The sequence below is a fragment of the Corythoichthys intestinalis genome, chromosome 14 (genome assembly GCF_030265065.1).
Source record: "Corythoichthys intestinalis isolate RoL2023-P3 chromosome 14, ASM3026506v1, whole genome shotgun sequence".
Lineage (NCBI taxonomy): Eukaryota > Metazoa > Chordata > Actinopteri > Syngnathiformes > Syngnathidae > Corythoichthys > Corythoichthys intestinalis.
The window spans coordinates 3,805,023-3,818,802 of NC_080408.1; the positions used below are offsets into that span (position 1 = coordinate 3,805,023).

The 13,780-nt window shown below is 37.9% G+C and overlaps 1 protein-coding gene across 3 annotated transcripts in view; it reads left to right on the forward strand.

The window, feature by feature from the left end:
* The window catches only part of adcy8 (adenylate cyclase 8 (brain)), a 140,522-nt gene that overhangs the window by 104,309 nt on the left and 22,433 nt on the right, over positions 1 to 13,780 (forward strand). For 2 of the 3 annotated variants that reach the window (XM_057857862.1, XM_057857863.1), the window contains exons 9-13: positions 3,323 to 3,520; positions 7,534 to 7,634; positions 7,704 to 7,905; positions 9,307 to 9,399; positions 10,941 to 11,110. In XM_057857862.1, the coding sequence (XP_057713845.1) occupies positions 3,323 to 3,520; positions 7,534 to 7,634; positions 7,704 to 7,905; positions 9,307 to 9,399; positions 10,941 to 11,110 (764 nt within the window). The remainder of the gene's footprint in view (positions 1 to 3,322; positions 3,521 to 7,533; positions 7,635 to 7,703; positions 7,906 to 9,306; positions 9,400 to 10,940; positions 11,111 to 13,780) is intronic. The other variant, XM_057857864.1, reaches the window with a different exon arrangement.

A 13,780-nucleotide genomic window follows, 5' to 3' on the forward strand; every position in this document is an offset into this window, starting at 1 on the left:
ACAATGCCAAGCAATATGTTTGGAGGAAAAAAGGTGAGGCCTTTAACCCCAAGTACACCATGCCTACCGTCATGCACGGTGGTGGTAGTATTATGCTGTGGGGCTGTTTTGCTGCATATGGAACTGGTGCTTTACAGAGAGTAAATGGGATAATGAAGAAGGAGGATTACCTTCAAATTCTTCAAAATAACCTAACGTCATCAGCCCGAAGATTGGGTCTTGGGCGCAGTTGGGTGTTCCAACTGGACAATGACCCCAAACACACATCAAAAGTAGTAATGGAATGGCTAAATCAGGCTAGAATTAAGGTTTTCGAATGGCCTTCCCAAAGTCCTGACTTAAACCCCATTGAGAACTTGTGGACAATGCTGAAGAAACAAGTCCATGTCAGAAAGCCATCAAATTTAACTGAACTGCACCAATTCTGTCAAGAGGACTGGTCAAGGATTCAACCAGAAGCTTGCCAGAAGCTTGTGGATGGCTACCAAAAGTGCCTAATTGAAGTGAAAACGGCCAAGGGACATCTTACCAAATATTAGCGCTGCTGTATGTATATTTTTGACCCAGCCGATTTGATCACTTTTTTTCTGTTCACCCATAAAATAAAGTGAGAAAAGAACCAAACTTCATGAATGTTTTTTGTGACAAAGAAGTATCTGTTCCAATCACTCTATCAGAGAAAAATCAGAGTTGTAGAAGTAACTGGAAACTCAAGAGAGCCATGACATTATGTTCTTCACAAGTGTATGTAAACTTTTGACCACAACTGTATATGAATGGGTTTATGTGCGTGTGTTATTATTTTATTTTAATTTTTTAATGAGACGTTACTATCTAACAATAACTCAAACGCTAATACGCTTCTCCAAAACACAATACAAACGGACATTTAAGACACTGATTAGCATAATCGCTAACTAGCTTAGCGCTCCGTGCTAAGTAGTGACGTCTCATCAACGAAGAATACAAACAATACAATTTGCTTGATTTACTCACCTCTGACAGTGGCTAGGGACGAGCTCCATGGGTGAATTAGTCGAATGTTGGGGTCACCACACTGTTTTTGTTTAACTTTTAAATCAATAATAATAAAAAATATATAGTCCCAAGAATTGTACAATGACGACAGGGAGCCAAAAATAATGTGCCCCCAAAAAATAGGTTGGGTTGCACATCATGTAAATTTTCAATTAACCACAGTGAGACAACAGCTCCCCTTATTGGCGAAAAAAAATATTTGCAGGGGATCTTGACAGATGTTAGACCAGTGGTTCTTAACCTGGGTTCGATCGAACCTCAGAGGTTCGGTGAGGAAGTTTAAGGGGTTTAGCAAAGGTAAGAAAATGCAGAGTCCTATTTTCGTACGCTGATTAAATGTAGGCAAAGTTGCTTTTTAGACCAGGTTTAGGACTGGTTTGCTCCTATTTTTTTCTTTTAACTGCTAGGCATCGATCTGATGTGAGGAGGAACTGGTTTGCTCAGTGGAAGGTTGACTCACACTTAGTAAGAGGGAATAAAACAGCCTGGTCTCAAATTTTGACCTGTTTATAAAACATGCTTTCAAAATGAGAAGAATTTTGAACGGGAATTTGCTAAATTATGAGCTTGCTAGCTTCGATATATCGGTTTTGAATTTGAAAAGAATTGCTTTATTATCTAATTCCAAAGGGTTCGGTGAATCCACATGTGAAACTAGTGAGGTTCGGTACCTTTAGCAAGGTTAAGAACTAGGGTTGTTCCGATCATGTTTTTTTGCTTCCGATCCCGATCATTTTAGTTTGAGTATCTGTCGATCCCGATATTTCCCGATCCGATTGCTTTTTTTTTTGCTCCCGATTCAACTCCAATCATTCCCGATAATTTTTCCCGATCATATACATTTTGGCAATGCATTAAGAAAAAAATGAATAAAACTCGGACGAATATATACATTCAACATACAGTACATAAGTACTGTATTTGTTTATTATGACAATAAATCCTTAAGATGGCATTTACATTATTAACATTCTTTCTGTGAGAATGATCCACGGATCGAAAGACTTGTAATTATTAAAAAAAAGGATAAATGTGACTTTATATATTGTGACTAAATATTGCCATCTAGTGTATTTGTTGAGCTTTCAGTAAATGATACTGTAGCCATGCCCAAATGCATGATGGGAAGTGCAACCATGATTGTGCGTAGTGGTACCAACTGATATATCTTCTCTGCGATGGGAAATAACATAGGGTATTAAGAAAAAGATCAATTACTACCCCTACTTCCCCACATTGCTTCCCACGATATTTCTAATTGTAGGGAGAGGGATTGTAAGGCTTTAGCCAATTAAAAAAAGGCTCCAAAGGCTGCCAAAATTCACTCTACTGATTTTACGCTGCCTTGTATGTATGTAGGTAAAACGGTGTCATTACAGATTGAACGCGACAATGCGTGAGTGGGTCGTGCAGTGCATGCCTTAATTGCATTAAATATTTTAACGTGATAAATTTAAAAAAAGATAATAATTACCGCCGTTAACGGGATAAATTTGATAACCCTACCTTAAGCCTAAACTAAAGTCTCTGGATGAGTGTAACATATTATGCCTGTAACGTTAAATACAATTAGAAAACGATTTAATTAAATAATATTTTTAAAAAAGGCATGTCCGATATTTTTTTGCCGATTCCGATACTTTGAAAATGACGTGATCGGACTCTATTAAGAACCACTGTGTTCGACTAAGAAAAATACGGAGCTGAAACCCACACTGTGTGTACGCTGTTACGCAACTTAAAAAAAAAAAAAAACCTACTGGAGCCAAAATGGCGCACAAGACGTAGTAAAGTCGAAATCACATAACCCGGGGACTACCTGTATTATTGATTGATTCAGCAACCCAGCAGTTGCAGCAGTGAACTCTCTCTCTCTCTTGCTCTAATCACTGTCACACACACACACAGCAGGCGCACATTACACACCAGCAGGGACCCAAACGGGACTGCTCATAGCTTATCAAATTAGTTGGCAATTAATTTATTCAAAGATTTTTTTTGATTAGTTGTTGCCGGCTAAGTGTGAATAAAACCCTCAACTCAGAAACTTATACGGTGAATTTCAAGGTATTTATCGCTAGTCTAGTGCCTTCCAAATAACGCTTTCTGGCAGCCCTAGGACACTTGGCGTACAAAGAGCTCACAAGCGAAAATGTTGCATTTTGGTCCTCCCTTCTCTGCTCCTTTCTGCTTTTTTATTTTCTGGTGGGAAGGTAAGACGAAGAAGACGGCGGTGTGCCAGCATCGGGTTCTTCATTCTATGTGCATGTGCTTTCCCCCCTAGACTCTGGCCGCCCTAACCAGAAATTCGATAAATCTGCTACCAAACCATCTTGCGCAAGCTTTGCATGTCCACTCTGGTCCTGAGGAAATTAACAAGCAAATAGAGAGCGCCATCGACTTACGGAGTGGCGATAAGTTGAGGAGAGAGCATATCAAAGCTTTCTCACTGATGTTTAAAGACTCCGGCCTGGAACACAAGGTAGTCGGGCCTCGGAGATGCTTCCTCTCTTTTTTTTTCTTTTTTCTTTTTTTTTTACTTTTGCTTTTCTTCTCTCATTGCGTGTCATTTTTTTCCTCATTTTCTTTTCTCATTCTCATTAAATATGCAATACACAAAGACTCCATCATGAATAAACTAAAGGCCAAAATATTGAAATCCTCAATGCCATCAGTGATGTATTTTAATACGCTATTATATAGACGTTTTTGATTATTTGAGACATTTGAATGAAAATCTTTTTTTGGGGGGGAAGAGAAGGCGTATGGAAAAGATGGGCATACTGATTGATGTTTTGACTGAGGGTACTCATTTAACCCTTTAGATCAGGGGTGTCCATTTTTCTCTGAGAGCTGTCTGCTTTCAGAAAAAAAAGTACATATATGCAAGCATATATGTGTATATTCAGTATATATATACAGTATATGTGTGTACAGTATATATGTATACACATATGTGTATGTATACCTACTGCATATATAAATATATATATATATATATATATATATATATATATATAAGGGCTGTCAAAATTATTGCGTTAACGCGCGGTAATTATTTTTTTTAATTAATCACGTTAAAATATTTGACGCAATTAACACACATGTCCCGCTCAGACAGTATTCTGCCTTTTGGTAAGTTTTACAGCAAGGCTTTTTGTGCTGTCTAACAGCGAACTCTTGTGGTCCCTTTGCGACATGGTTTATTGTCTTCTTGCCAGTTCAATATGGCTGCACAACGTCTTGGGCTGACGCCTACGTTGTAATGTTGTGCTTATATGATCCGTGGACAAGATTTGTCCGTAAGTATGGTTGTTGTAAAGAATGTACATATTATGTTAGTAAGCGAAATGTTCTTTTTTTTGTATGAGACGCTTTTTGTTTATGTTTAGTGAACCTGTATAGCGTGCTAAGCTAACGTTGTTGCTAATGCAATGCTTGTGTACTTTTTTTTTGTAGTTTTACGACGGTCTAAAGAGGACAATGGTTTGAGGCCATTTTATTGATAAATCAGATGAAAAAGGAAGAAGTCTGATTATTAAGGCGTCGTTCACTAGCTGTCTAGATTTGGAAAAAGTAGACGCTTCGGAGTGAGGACAGCATGGACAGATTTAAAATACAGGAGAGTGAAATGCTCACTACAGTCCTTATGTACCGTATGTTGAATGTATATATCCATCTTGTGTCTTATCTTTCCATTCCAACAATTTATTTTACTGAATATAAATATAATTTACAGAAAAATATGGCATATTTTATAGATGGTTTGAATTGCGATTAATTGCGATTAATTACGATTAATTAATTTTTAAACTGTAATTAACTCGATTAAAAATTTTAATCATTTGACAGCCCTAATATATATATATATATGAGTGTGTTTATACGGTATGTTATATGTAGATATATGTATTTATGTGTATGTATATATCTATACAGTGTGTATATATGTATAGGTATATACATACATTATGTATGTGTATATAATTGTATTCATATAGGTATATACTATGTATGTATAAATAAAATATATAGATAAATATAGATGTGTATTTGTAATCATGTGTATTTATATACGTTTACGTATATTTATATACGTATATGTATACATGCGTATACATAGATATACATTATGTATATATGTTTATAGTATATATGTACAGTATACATATATACCACATACATATATATAAGTGTATTTATATATGCATACGCATATTTACATAATATATATAGATATACTATATAGATAGATATGTAGATATATATATAGATACATAGATATGTATATCCGTGTATACAGTATATATACAGTGGTGAGAACAAGTATTTGATACACTGCCAATGGGTTTTCCCATTGGCAGTGTATCAAATACTTGTTCTCCCCACTGTGTATACGTGTACATAAATACACATAGATACATATACACATCTATATACGTATACTGTGTATACATACAGTGGGGAGAGCAAGTATTTGATACACTGCCAATAGGAAAACCCATTGACAGTGTATCAAATGCTTGTTCTCCCCACTGTATGTGTTTATAGATATATGTGTATATGTTTACAGTTTACAGTATATGTATATATACATATGTATATAAGTATTTATATTTGTATACGTATATTTACAATGTGTATACAGTATATATGTACAGGTATATACATATGTATATACGTATACAATTGAATTTATACATGTATATATATACAGGATGAGTGTGTATATGTATATACAGTATATACGTATGTGTATATGTATAGCTATATACATACAGTATGTATACGCATATATTTGTATATATATACTGTATATATACACACACTTATATATATACATAAGTATATATATAAAAATACAATTATATACGTATACATACTGTATGTATATACCTATTCATTATATACACACACGTATATGCTGTATATACATATATACAGTATATACATATATACAGTATATATATATATATATATATATATATATATATATATATATATACAGCATACAGTATATATAGATATATGTATATAAGTATACATATATAGATATACAGTATATGTATATATAGATATGTATACATATCTAGCTATAGATATGTGTATATATGTATATAAGTATACGCATATATGTATATAGGTATATGTATATTTATGTATGTATATATGTACAGAACATATATTATTTATATATATATATATGTATTTTTACACTAAACATCTAAACATCTTTTTCAACATATTGTCAGGTTCTACTCCTAACTAATAGAGGCGTTTCAGTGACTTGCTATACCTAGTGTTGAAGCTGAGACATGCAATGTAATGAAGGCTGAAGTCGAGCTTCTTGTGCCGGCCATATTCACTAATATTTTCATCATTTGCTGCCAATACAAACTGGGCTGTAGTTTTGGACACCCTTGGTATATACCGTACTTTCCATTCATCTCTCCTTTCTTTTTGATTGAGTGTGGACCTCCTTGTTGATATTAATTGGAATTCTTTCATTAGTATCCTCTTGCTAATTTCCCAGCACTCCGGGGAAACGGGTAGCAGGCTGGCGCGCACTACAGTGATTGCGTCTACCAAGTCTGGCAACTCCAACAAAACTGCTTTAACAGTGTAAAAAAAGTACAATTTTAATTTTGTGCTTTTATTGTGAAACGTCAGTGGAAATGGAACAGAAATGAGCTGAATGTGTTAAACAGAAACAGTTGTTGATACAAAATTTTTTTAAAAAGGCAGTAAAATGAGGAAATTCAATCCAACCTAAAAATGTATATGCTAAGCTTTTATTTTGAAATATCCCCAAAAATTGGCGAGAAATATTAACTTGGATATCTTAATATAAAGTTATATCAATGATAAATTAATGAGCCAAAGAGTTGAAAGGTTTTGAGTGGCCAAACTAAATTTACAATTTATTTTGAAATTTGAAAACATTTCAAAACATCTTCCATTCAGGTTACCGAGGACCTGAAATATGGTAGCTCGCTTGTCCGTCTGCCTGCCACTCCCGTTTCTCTGGTTTTCTGCTAAGGCTTGTGCTTGAAGCGCAGCATGCTAAGGCGTCGGTCGTTGCATGCTGTCAGCTATGTCTGTCTTCGGCCTGCAAGATGTGTCTGGAAATGCGGCGTTTGGCCATACGTTAGCATAACTCATTCACTGCTGAACAAATATGTGTTGCGGTAGTAAGAGGGAAATTGATATTGAAAACGTATATTGACAGCATTAGCGTATTCCTAATCATGAATTTTTCGTGTACCGAAACTTTCGTATCGCGAGCTTCAATTAGCTTACGCTAGAAACCTCATTGACGGGCGCGTGGTTCCAGTCAGGGTTAAGAAAAGGGCTAGCTAAAGACCAGCCACTAGTGACGCATGACCAGACACGCCCCATTTCCAGACACGCCCCCACCAGCCGTAGACAGACCCTTGTTCCGAGCGCGTTTGGCGTCCGGCCCTCACCTTCTCCTCTCGCTCTCGTCCTCCCAAGTACTCGCAGACGAGGGACGACGTTTTCAAGTCCAACCTGGTTTGCGCCTTCATCGTGCTGCTCTTCATCACCACCATCCAAAGTCTGCTGCCCTCAGCCAGGTGAAACGTTCGCCAAAGACTCCTGGGCCGCCACCGATCGTTGACCTTCGGCGACTATCGCGTGTGCAGGACGGCGGCCACGGCGGCGCAGTTCTCGGCACTGATCGCGCTGCACTCGGCACTGGTGGCGGCCACTACGGCCGAGGACTACAAGTGTCTGCCGCTCCTCCTGCGCCGGGCCTGCTGCTGGATCAACGAGACGTACGCCGCACGGAACGTCCTCGTCTTCCTCTCCATATTCATCAACTTTCTGGCCGCCACCGTCAACATCGTGAGTGACCAAACTATTGCTGCAACGATTAATTCGATTAGAAAAAAAGCTTCAAATTAAATTTTGCTGCTTCGAGTATTCGTTAATAAATGTGGCGTTGTAATGGTTTGTTTTGAAAGTGTCTGCATTTAGTTATATTGATTTGAGTGGATACACTGTCTTCTAGTCTAATAAAATAGCCTCAAACCATTGTCCTCTTTAGACCGTCGTAAAAGTACAAAAAAAAAGTACACAAGTATTGCATTAGCAACAACGTTAGCTTAGCACGCTATACAGGTTCACTAATGCATAAACAAAAAGTGTCTCATACAAAAAATATAACATTTCGCTTACTAACATAATATGTACATTCTTTACAACAACCGTACTTACGGACAAATCTTGTCCAAGGATCATATAAGCACAACATTACAACGTAGGCGTCAGCCCGAGACGTCGTGCAGCCATATTGAACTGGCAAGAAAAGAATAAATCATGTCGCAAAGCAACCACAAGAGTTCGCTGTTAGACAGCACAAAAAGCCTTGCTGTAAAACTTACCAAAAGGCAGAATACTGTCTGAGCGGGACATGTGCGTTAATTGCGTCAAATATTTTAACATGATTAATTAAAAAAATTAATTAAGCTCGCGGACTTTTGCTGTGCAAGTTAGTCAATTGTTCTTTTGTTATACTAAGATCCTATTTTTTAAAATATTTTTTTTATACCGTTAGAGGCTAAGCTCCGGTATTTTAATTTTTTATGTTCCTAATAAGATTACGCGATAATTCGAACTAATTAGTTCATAGATTAATCGACTACTAAATTAATTAATACCTGCAGCCCTCGACTGAACGCACACACGCCGTTGACGGCGATAGACGCCCGATCCATTTGAAGCGGGAGGGTGTCAGCGAATTAACTTCAATGCTGCCACCCTCCCGATCGGATGTCTACTAGTGATAAACTGATTGAAATTGAAATTCCTAGTGAAAGTTTCTGAGGTGTGAGTCTATTCATACATATATGTGTTCATTCGCTGCCAGCTCTCACAGTTCAAATACTCAAATTCGACAGATTTAGTTAAAAATAATAATAATAATAATTTAAAAAGGATGATACTGTGCTGCTTTTATTTACTCTGGATAGTTTTAGGTTGCAGCACTACTTAATACATTTAACATTTCATTAACATTTAATATTTGCAGTCAGTTTAATTCCAATTTTTTAAAAAATGCTGTCATAATTGTTGCATAATTCTTCACCAAATAATCAACATTGTTTTATATCGTGGCATACCGTGGTATAAAATGACCCAGATCATGATCATTTCTTTCCAGCTTCATGCAGCATCCATGAATAAGTCAAATTGGCTCCGTTTGTTTTTTTTTGTTTGTTTGTTCGTCTGTTTCCGTGGTGCCAGCTCTGGTGCGACATGGACACACCCACTGCATTGAAGAACAGCACCTCAGAAGACCAAGACAAAGCCATGGCCGACATCTGCTTCTACCCGGAGGTATGCCAGCTGAACCTGCTGACACTACCCGGCTGATATGATTTGCGATACAACAGTTATCGATACCTGGGTACGGAAATCATTGTAGGATACCCTACAAAACAAAAAAACTGGAAAAACTAGGACTTCAAGCAAGACTCAACAGGGCCGTGCAGTTTGGTGCAACTCGCACATACCGCAGCACAGGGTGGTGACAGATCGTTCCCCTCTCATCATCTCATGAGAAACTATCATGTACTGGAAACTCGCCTCTTTTTTTAGAACCACTTTTGTGTTGTGGCTGACGGTCTAGAGATGTTTTTGTACATTCTTATATGAGAAATACATTCACACACCTAGGTGAAAAAACCCCTACTGAAGAGGGTCCTACATAAAAAGGAGCCACGACTAAGCTGTGCAGCCACGCCCTTATTCAAAGCCATAATAGACTTCAAATTGGGCCATTTCAACCAACTGTGCCAAATTTCACGGCTCTTTAAGCTGCCTGGGTAACTGAAGAAATGTACAATATATACATAGGTAGTGTAGTGGACCACACATAGACGAGGACACTGGCGTGTCAACATAGGTGAAAATTCAATTTGATAAAAGTCACAAAAGTTTAACAAAATATATTGGGCCCAACATAAAAGAGGCCAACATAACAAAAGGCTTCAACCAAACTGACCTCCAAACACATCTCTGTGGGCGTTTAAAACCAGGGCGGACTCGACTAACAACCACCTGAAGGAGGTATGACAAATTAACCAAACATTGTCAAATAATAAAACAACAACAGATGGAAAATATACATATACTCAAACAATAATTAACTAATGTGCATTTAAACAAACAGTGAAAATTTTACTCCAAACAATCATAATTAAATCAACTTAAATATCCCCCCTTCAGAATGGTAAGTGCCAGATCTTACACAGCTGTGGTCGTTTCCTCCAATTGGCAAATGAAATCCACTAAGTATTCAGACAAATATCAACTAAAGTGTGCACCCATTAGCAAATACATGTCCCAAAAAAATATCACATAAATAATAAACTAAATCTTGAAACACTAAATTGTGGTGGTAGTGGTATGCACCACAGGTAATAAATAATGATTCTTTGAAAAGAATATTCAAGTCGTGAGTAACATTGTTATTAACTGCTTACAATTCCAGATAATTATACTGCTATTACCTATCACATTACCATATTAGGCCTAAAATATGACACAAAAATGATTGAATTCAGACCAAAGTATTACTATGAACCATCACCCGTCCAAAGAGCATGAGTGCCCTCTAGTGGAGAAAAAAAACATTGTTACCTCTGATTGTTATAATGGAGTCATGTGGTTATTATTGCGATGCCTCATTGGTGAAACTAATGCTGCATTCAAGGACAGTCGAAAGGCAGAAAAAAAAATTCCTTCTTTTTTTTCTTAAACAGTGACTGCTTTTCAAAACGATATATCGATTCTTGTGGGAACATATCGATAATTGGGCTACAAAGTATCGCGATATATCACCTTTTCGATATATTGTCACACCCTTCCTCTGGCAGTACTTTGTGTTGACTGGCGTGCTGGCGATGGTGACGTGCGCAGTCTTCCTCCGCCTCAACTCCCTGGTCAAGTTGGCCGTTCTTCTGCTGATGGTTGCCATCTACTCGTTGCTCACCCAAGCTTTCTACTCCGCGCTCTTTCTGCGTTACGACCTGCTCCACCGTAACGAGTGAGTCTTTTCCCACGTTTTTAATTCTTGTTCTTTTTCACACATACACACACACAAAAATCTGCACGAATACAATTTGTAGTGATTTTTTTACTTGAGTGTGTCTAATTGCACATAGTCATGCGTGAATCCCATCAGATACTTTGTGAAAAATGCTATCGTTTTTCAGCACAATGAGATTTTACAAGATAAAAAGCCTTTTTCTCAGTCATTTTTATTTCATAATGTCTTTTTCCACCATGGCCCTTTAATTTCTCAATGTTTTTCAGAACAATGAATTGCCGTCTGTCAATCAAATACATACGGCTGAGTCAGTTAAGGAATTGGCTGGATTGTGGAATCTAGCTAGCTGCGCTAGCATGTGCTAACATCACTTTTAGAGTTACTCCGAGAAGTTGCGAACCGGTTGGATACTAACGAAAGGCCTTTACCTCAGCCTAAGAGAGGATTACGGCAGCAGTGTGTTTTTGATTTGATGCTTTCTGGAAGTTTACCCAACAGTTTATTGACATTATTAAATGCTAATGACGAGACACTAACAAATACTAGCGCAGCTAGCCAGACTCCACAATCTAGTCAATCACTTAACTGACTCCGCTTCATGTATTTGATTGACGGAGGGCAATTCATTGTTCTGAAAAACGACATTATGAAATGAAAAGGCCAGTGTGGAAAATACATTATATACAGTGGGGCAAATAAGTATTTAGTCAACCACCAATTGTGCAAGTTCTCCTACTTGAAAAGATTAAAGGGGCCGGTAATTGTCAACATGGGTAAACCTCAACCATGAGAGACGCAATGTGGAAAAAAAAAACAGAAAATCACATTGTTTGATTTTTAAAGAATTTATTTCCAAATTAGAGTGGAAAATAAGTATTTGGTCACCTACAAACAAGCAAGATTTCTGGCTGTCAAAGAGGTCTAACTTCTAACGAGGTCTAACGAGGCTCCACTCGTTACCTGTATTAATGGCACCTGTTTTAACTCATTATCGGTATACAAGACACCTGTCCACAACCTCAGTCAGTCACACTCCAAACTCCACTATGGCCAAGACCAAAGAGCTGTCGAAGGACACCAGCAATGAAATTGTTGACCTGCACCAGACTGGGAAGACTGAATTTGCAATCGGTAAAACGCTAGGTGTAAAGAAATCAACTTTGGGAGCAATTATTAGAAAATGGAAGACATAAAAGACCACAGATAATCTCCATCAATCTGGGGCTCCATGCAAGATCTCACCCCGTGGCGTCAAAATGATAACAAGAAAGGTGAGCAAAAATCCCAGAACCACACGGGGGGATCGAGTGAATGACCTACAGAGAGCTGGGACCACAGTAACAAAGGCTACTATCAGTAATTCGATGCGCCGCCAGGGATTCAAGTCTTGTACTGCCAGACGTGTCCCTCTGCTGAAGTCAGTCCACGTCCAGACCCGTCTGCGATTCGCTAGAGAGCATTTGGATGATCCAGAAGAGGACTGGGAGAATGTGTTATGTAAATGTGAATGTGTGGTCAGATGAAACCAAAATAGAACTTTTTGGTAGAAACACAGGTTCTCGTGTTTTGAGGAGAAAGAATACTGAATTGTATCCGAAGAACACCATACCCACTGTGAAGCATGGGGGTGGAAACATCATGCTTTGGGGCTGTTTTTCTGCAAAGGGACCAGGACGACTGATCTGTGTAAAGGAAAGAATGAACGGGGCCATGTATCAAGAGATTTTGAGTGAAAATCTCCTTCCATTAGCAAGGGCATTGAAGATGAGACGTGGCTGGGTCTTTCCGCATGACAATGATCCCAAACACACAGCCAGGGCAACAAAAGAGTGGCTTCGTAAGAAGTATTTCAAGGTCCTGGAGTGGCCTAGCCAGTCTCCAGAGCTCAACCCCATAGAAAATCTGTGGAGGGAGTTGAAAGTCCAACAACAGCCCCAAAACATCACTGCTGTAGAGATCTGTATGGAGGAATGGGCCAAAATACCAGCAACAGTGTGTGAAAAGCTTGTGAAGAGTTACAGAAAACGTTTGGCCTCCGTTATTGCCAACAAAGGGTACATATCAAAGAATTGAGATGAACCCCGCCATCCCTGCACCTTTTTTAAACGCACCACACACATCATACTCCACAGGAGAGATCCGGCAAAGGGTGGTGGGACGGGCAGCTGGGCAGAAACTCAATGCTGCGGTCCCACTGCCCCAAGCCAAGCTCTCCTATTTTAATGCATACAGTGGGCAGTGTTGTTAATCTTACTGAAAAAAAGTAATTAATTATAGTTACAAATTACTTCTCCCAAAAAGTAATTGCGTTAGTAACTCAATTACCTGACTGTAAGAGTAATTAGTTACTTGGCAAAGTAATTGGTGATAAAAAAAAAAATAAAAAAAAAAACATTGGCCACACTATGTGAAGTTTTTTGTGGAGGTTTTTGGTACAATTGGCCCGAGCCCAATTCTTTACCCTAATTTACCCTTTACCCTGAATCACCTGTTAAAAGTTGTTAAAATTGCTCCCATTATTGCATTAGTTCCCTTCTCTCTACTTTCAACATATGAAAGTTTTGAAAACTGTTGAATCATTTAAAGATAGATTCAAGTCAAGATTTTGCCGATTTAGAAGTATTTTATATGAAAAGTTACTGAGGTTCGCTAGGAAGGTTCTCTACA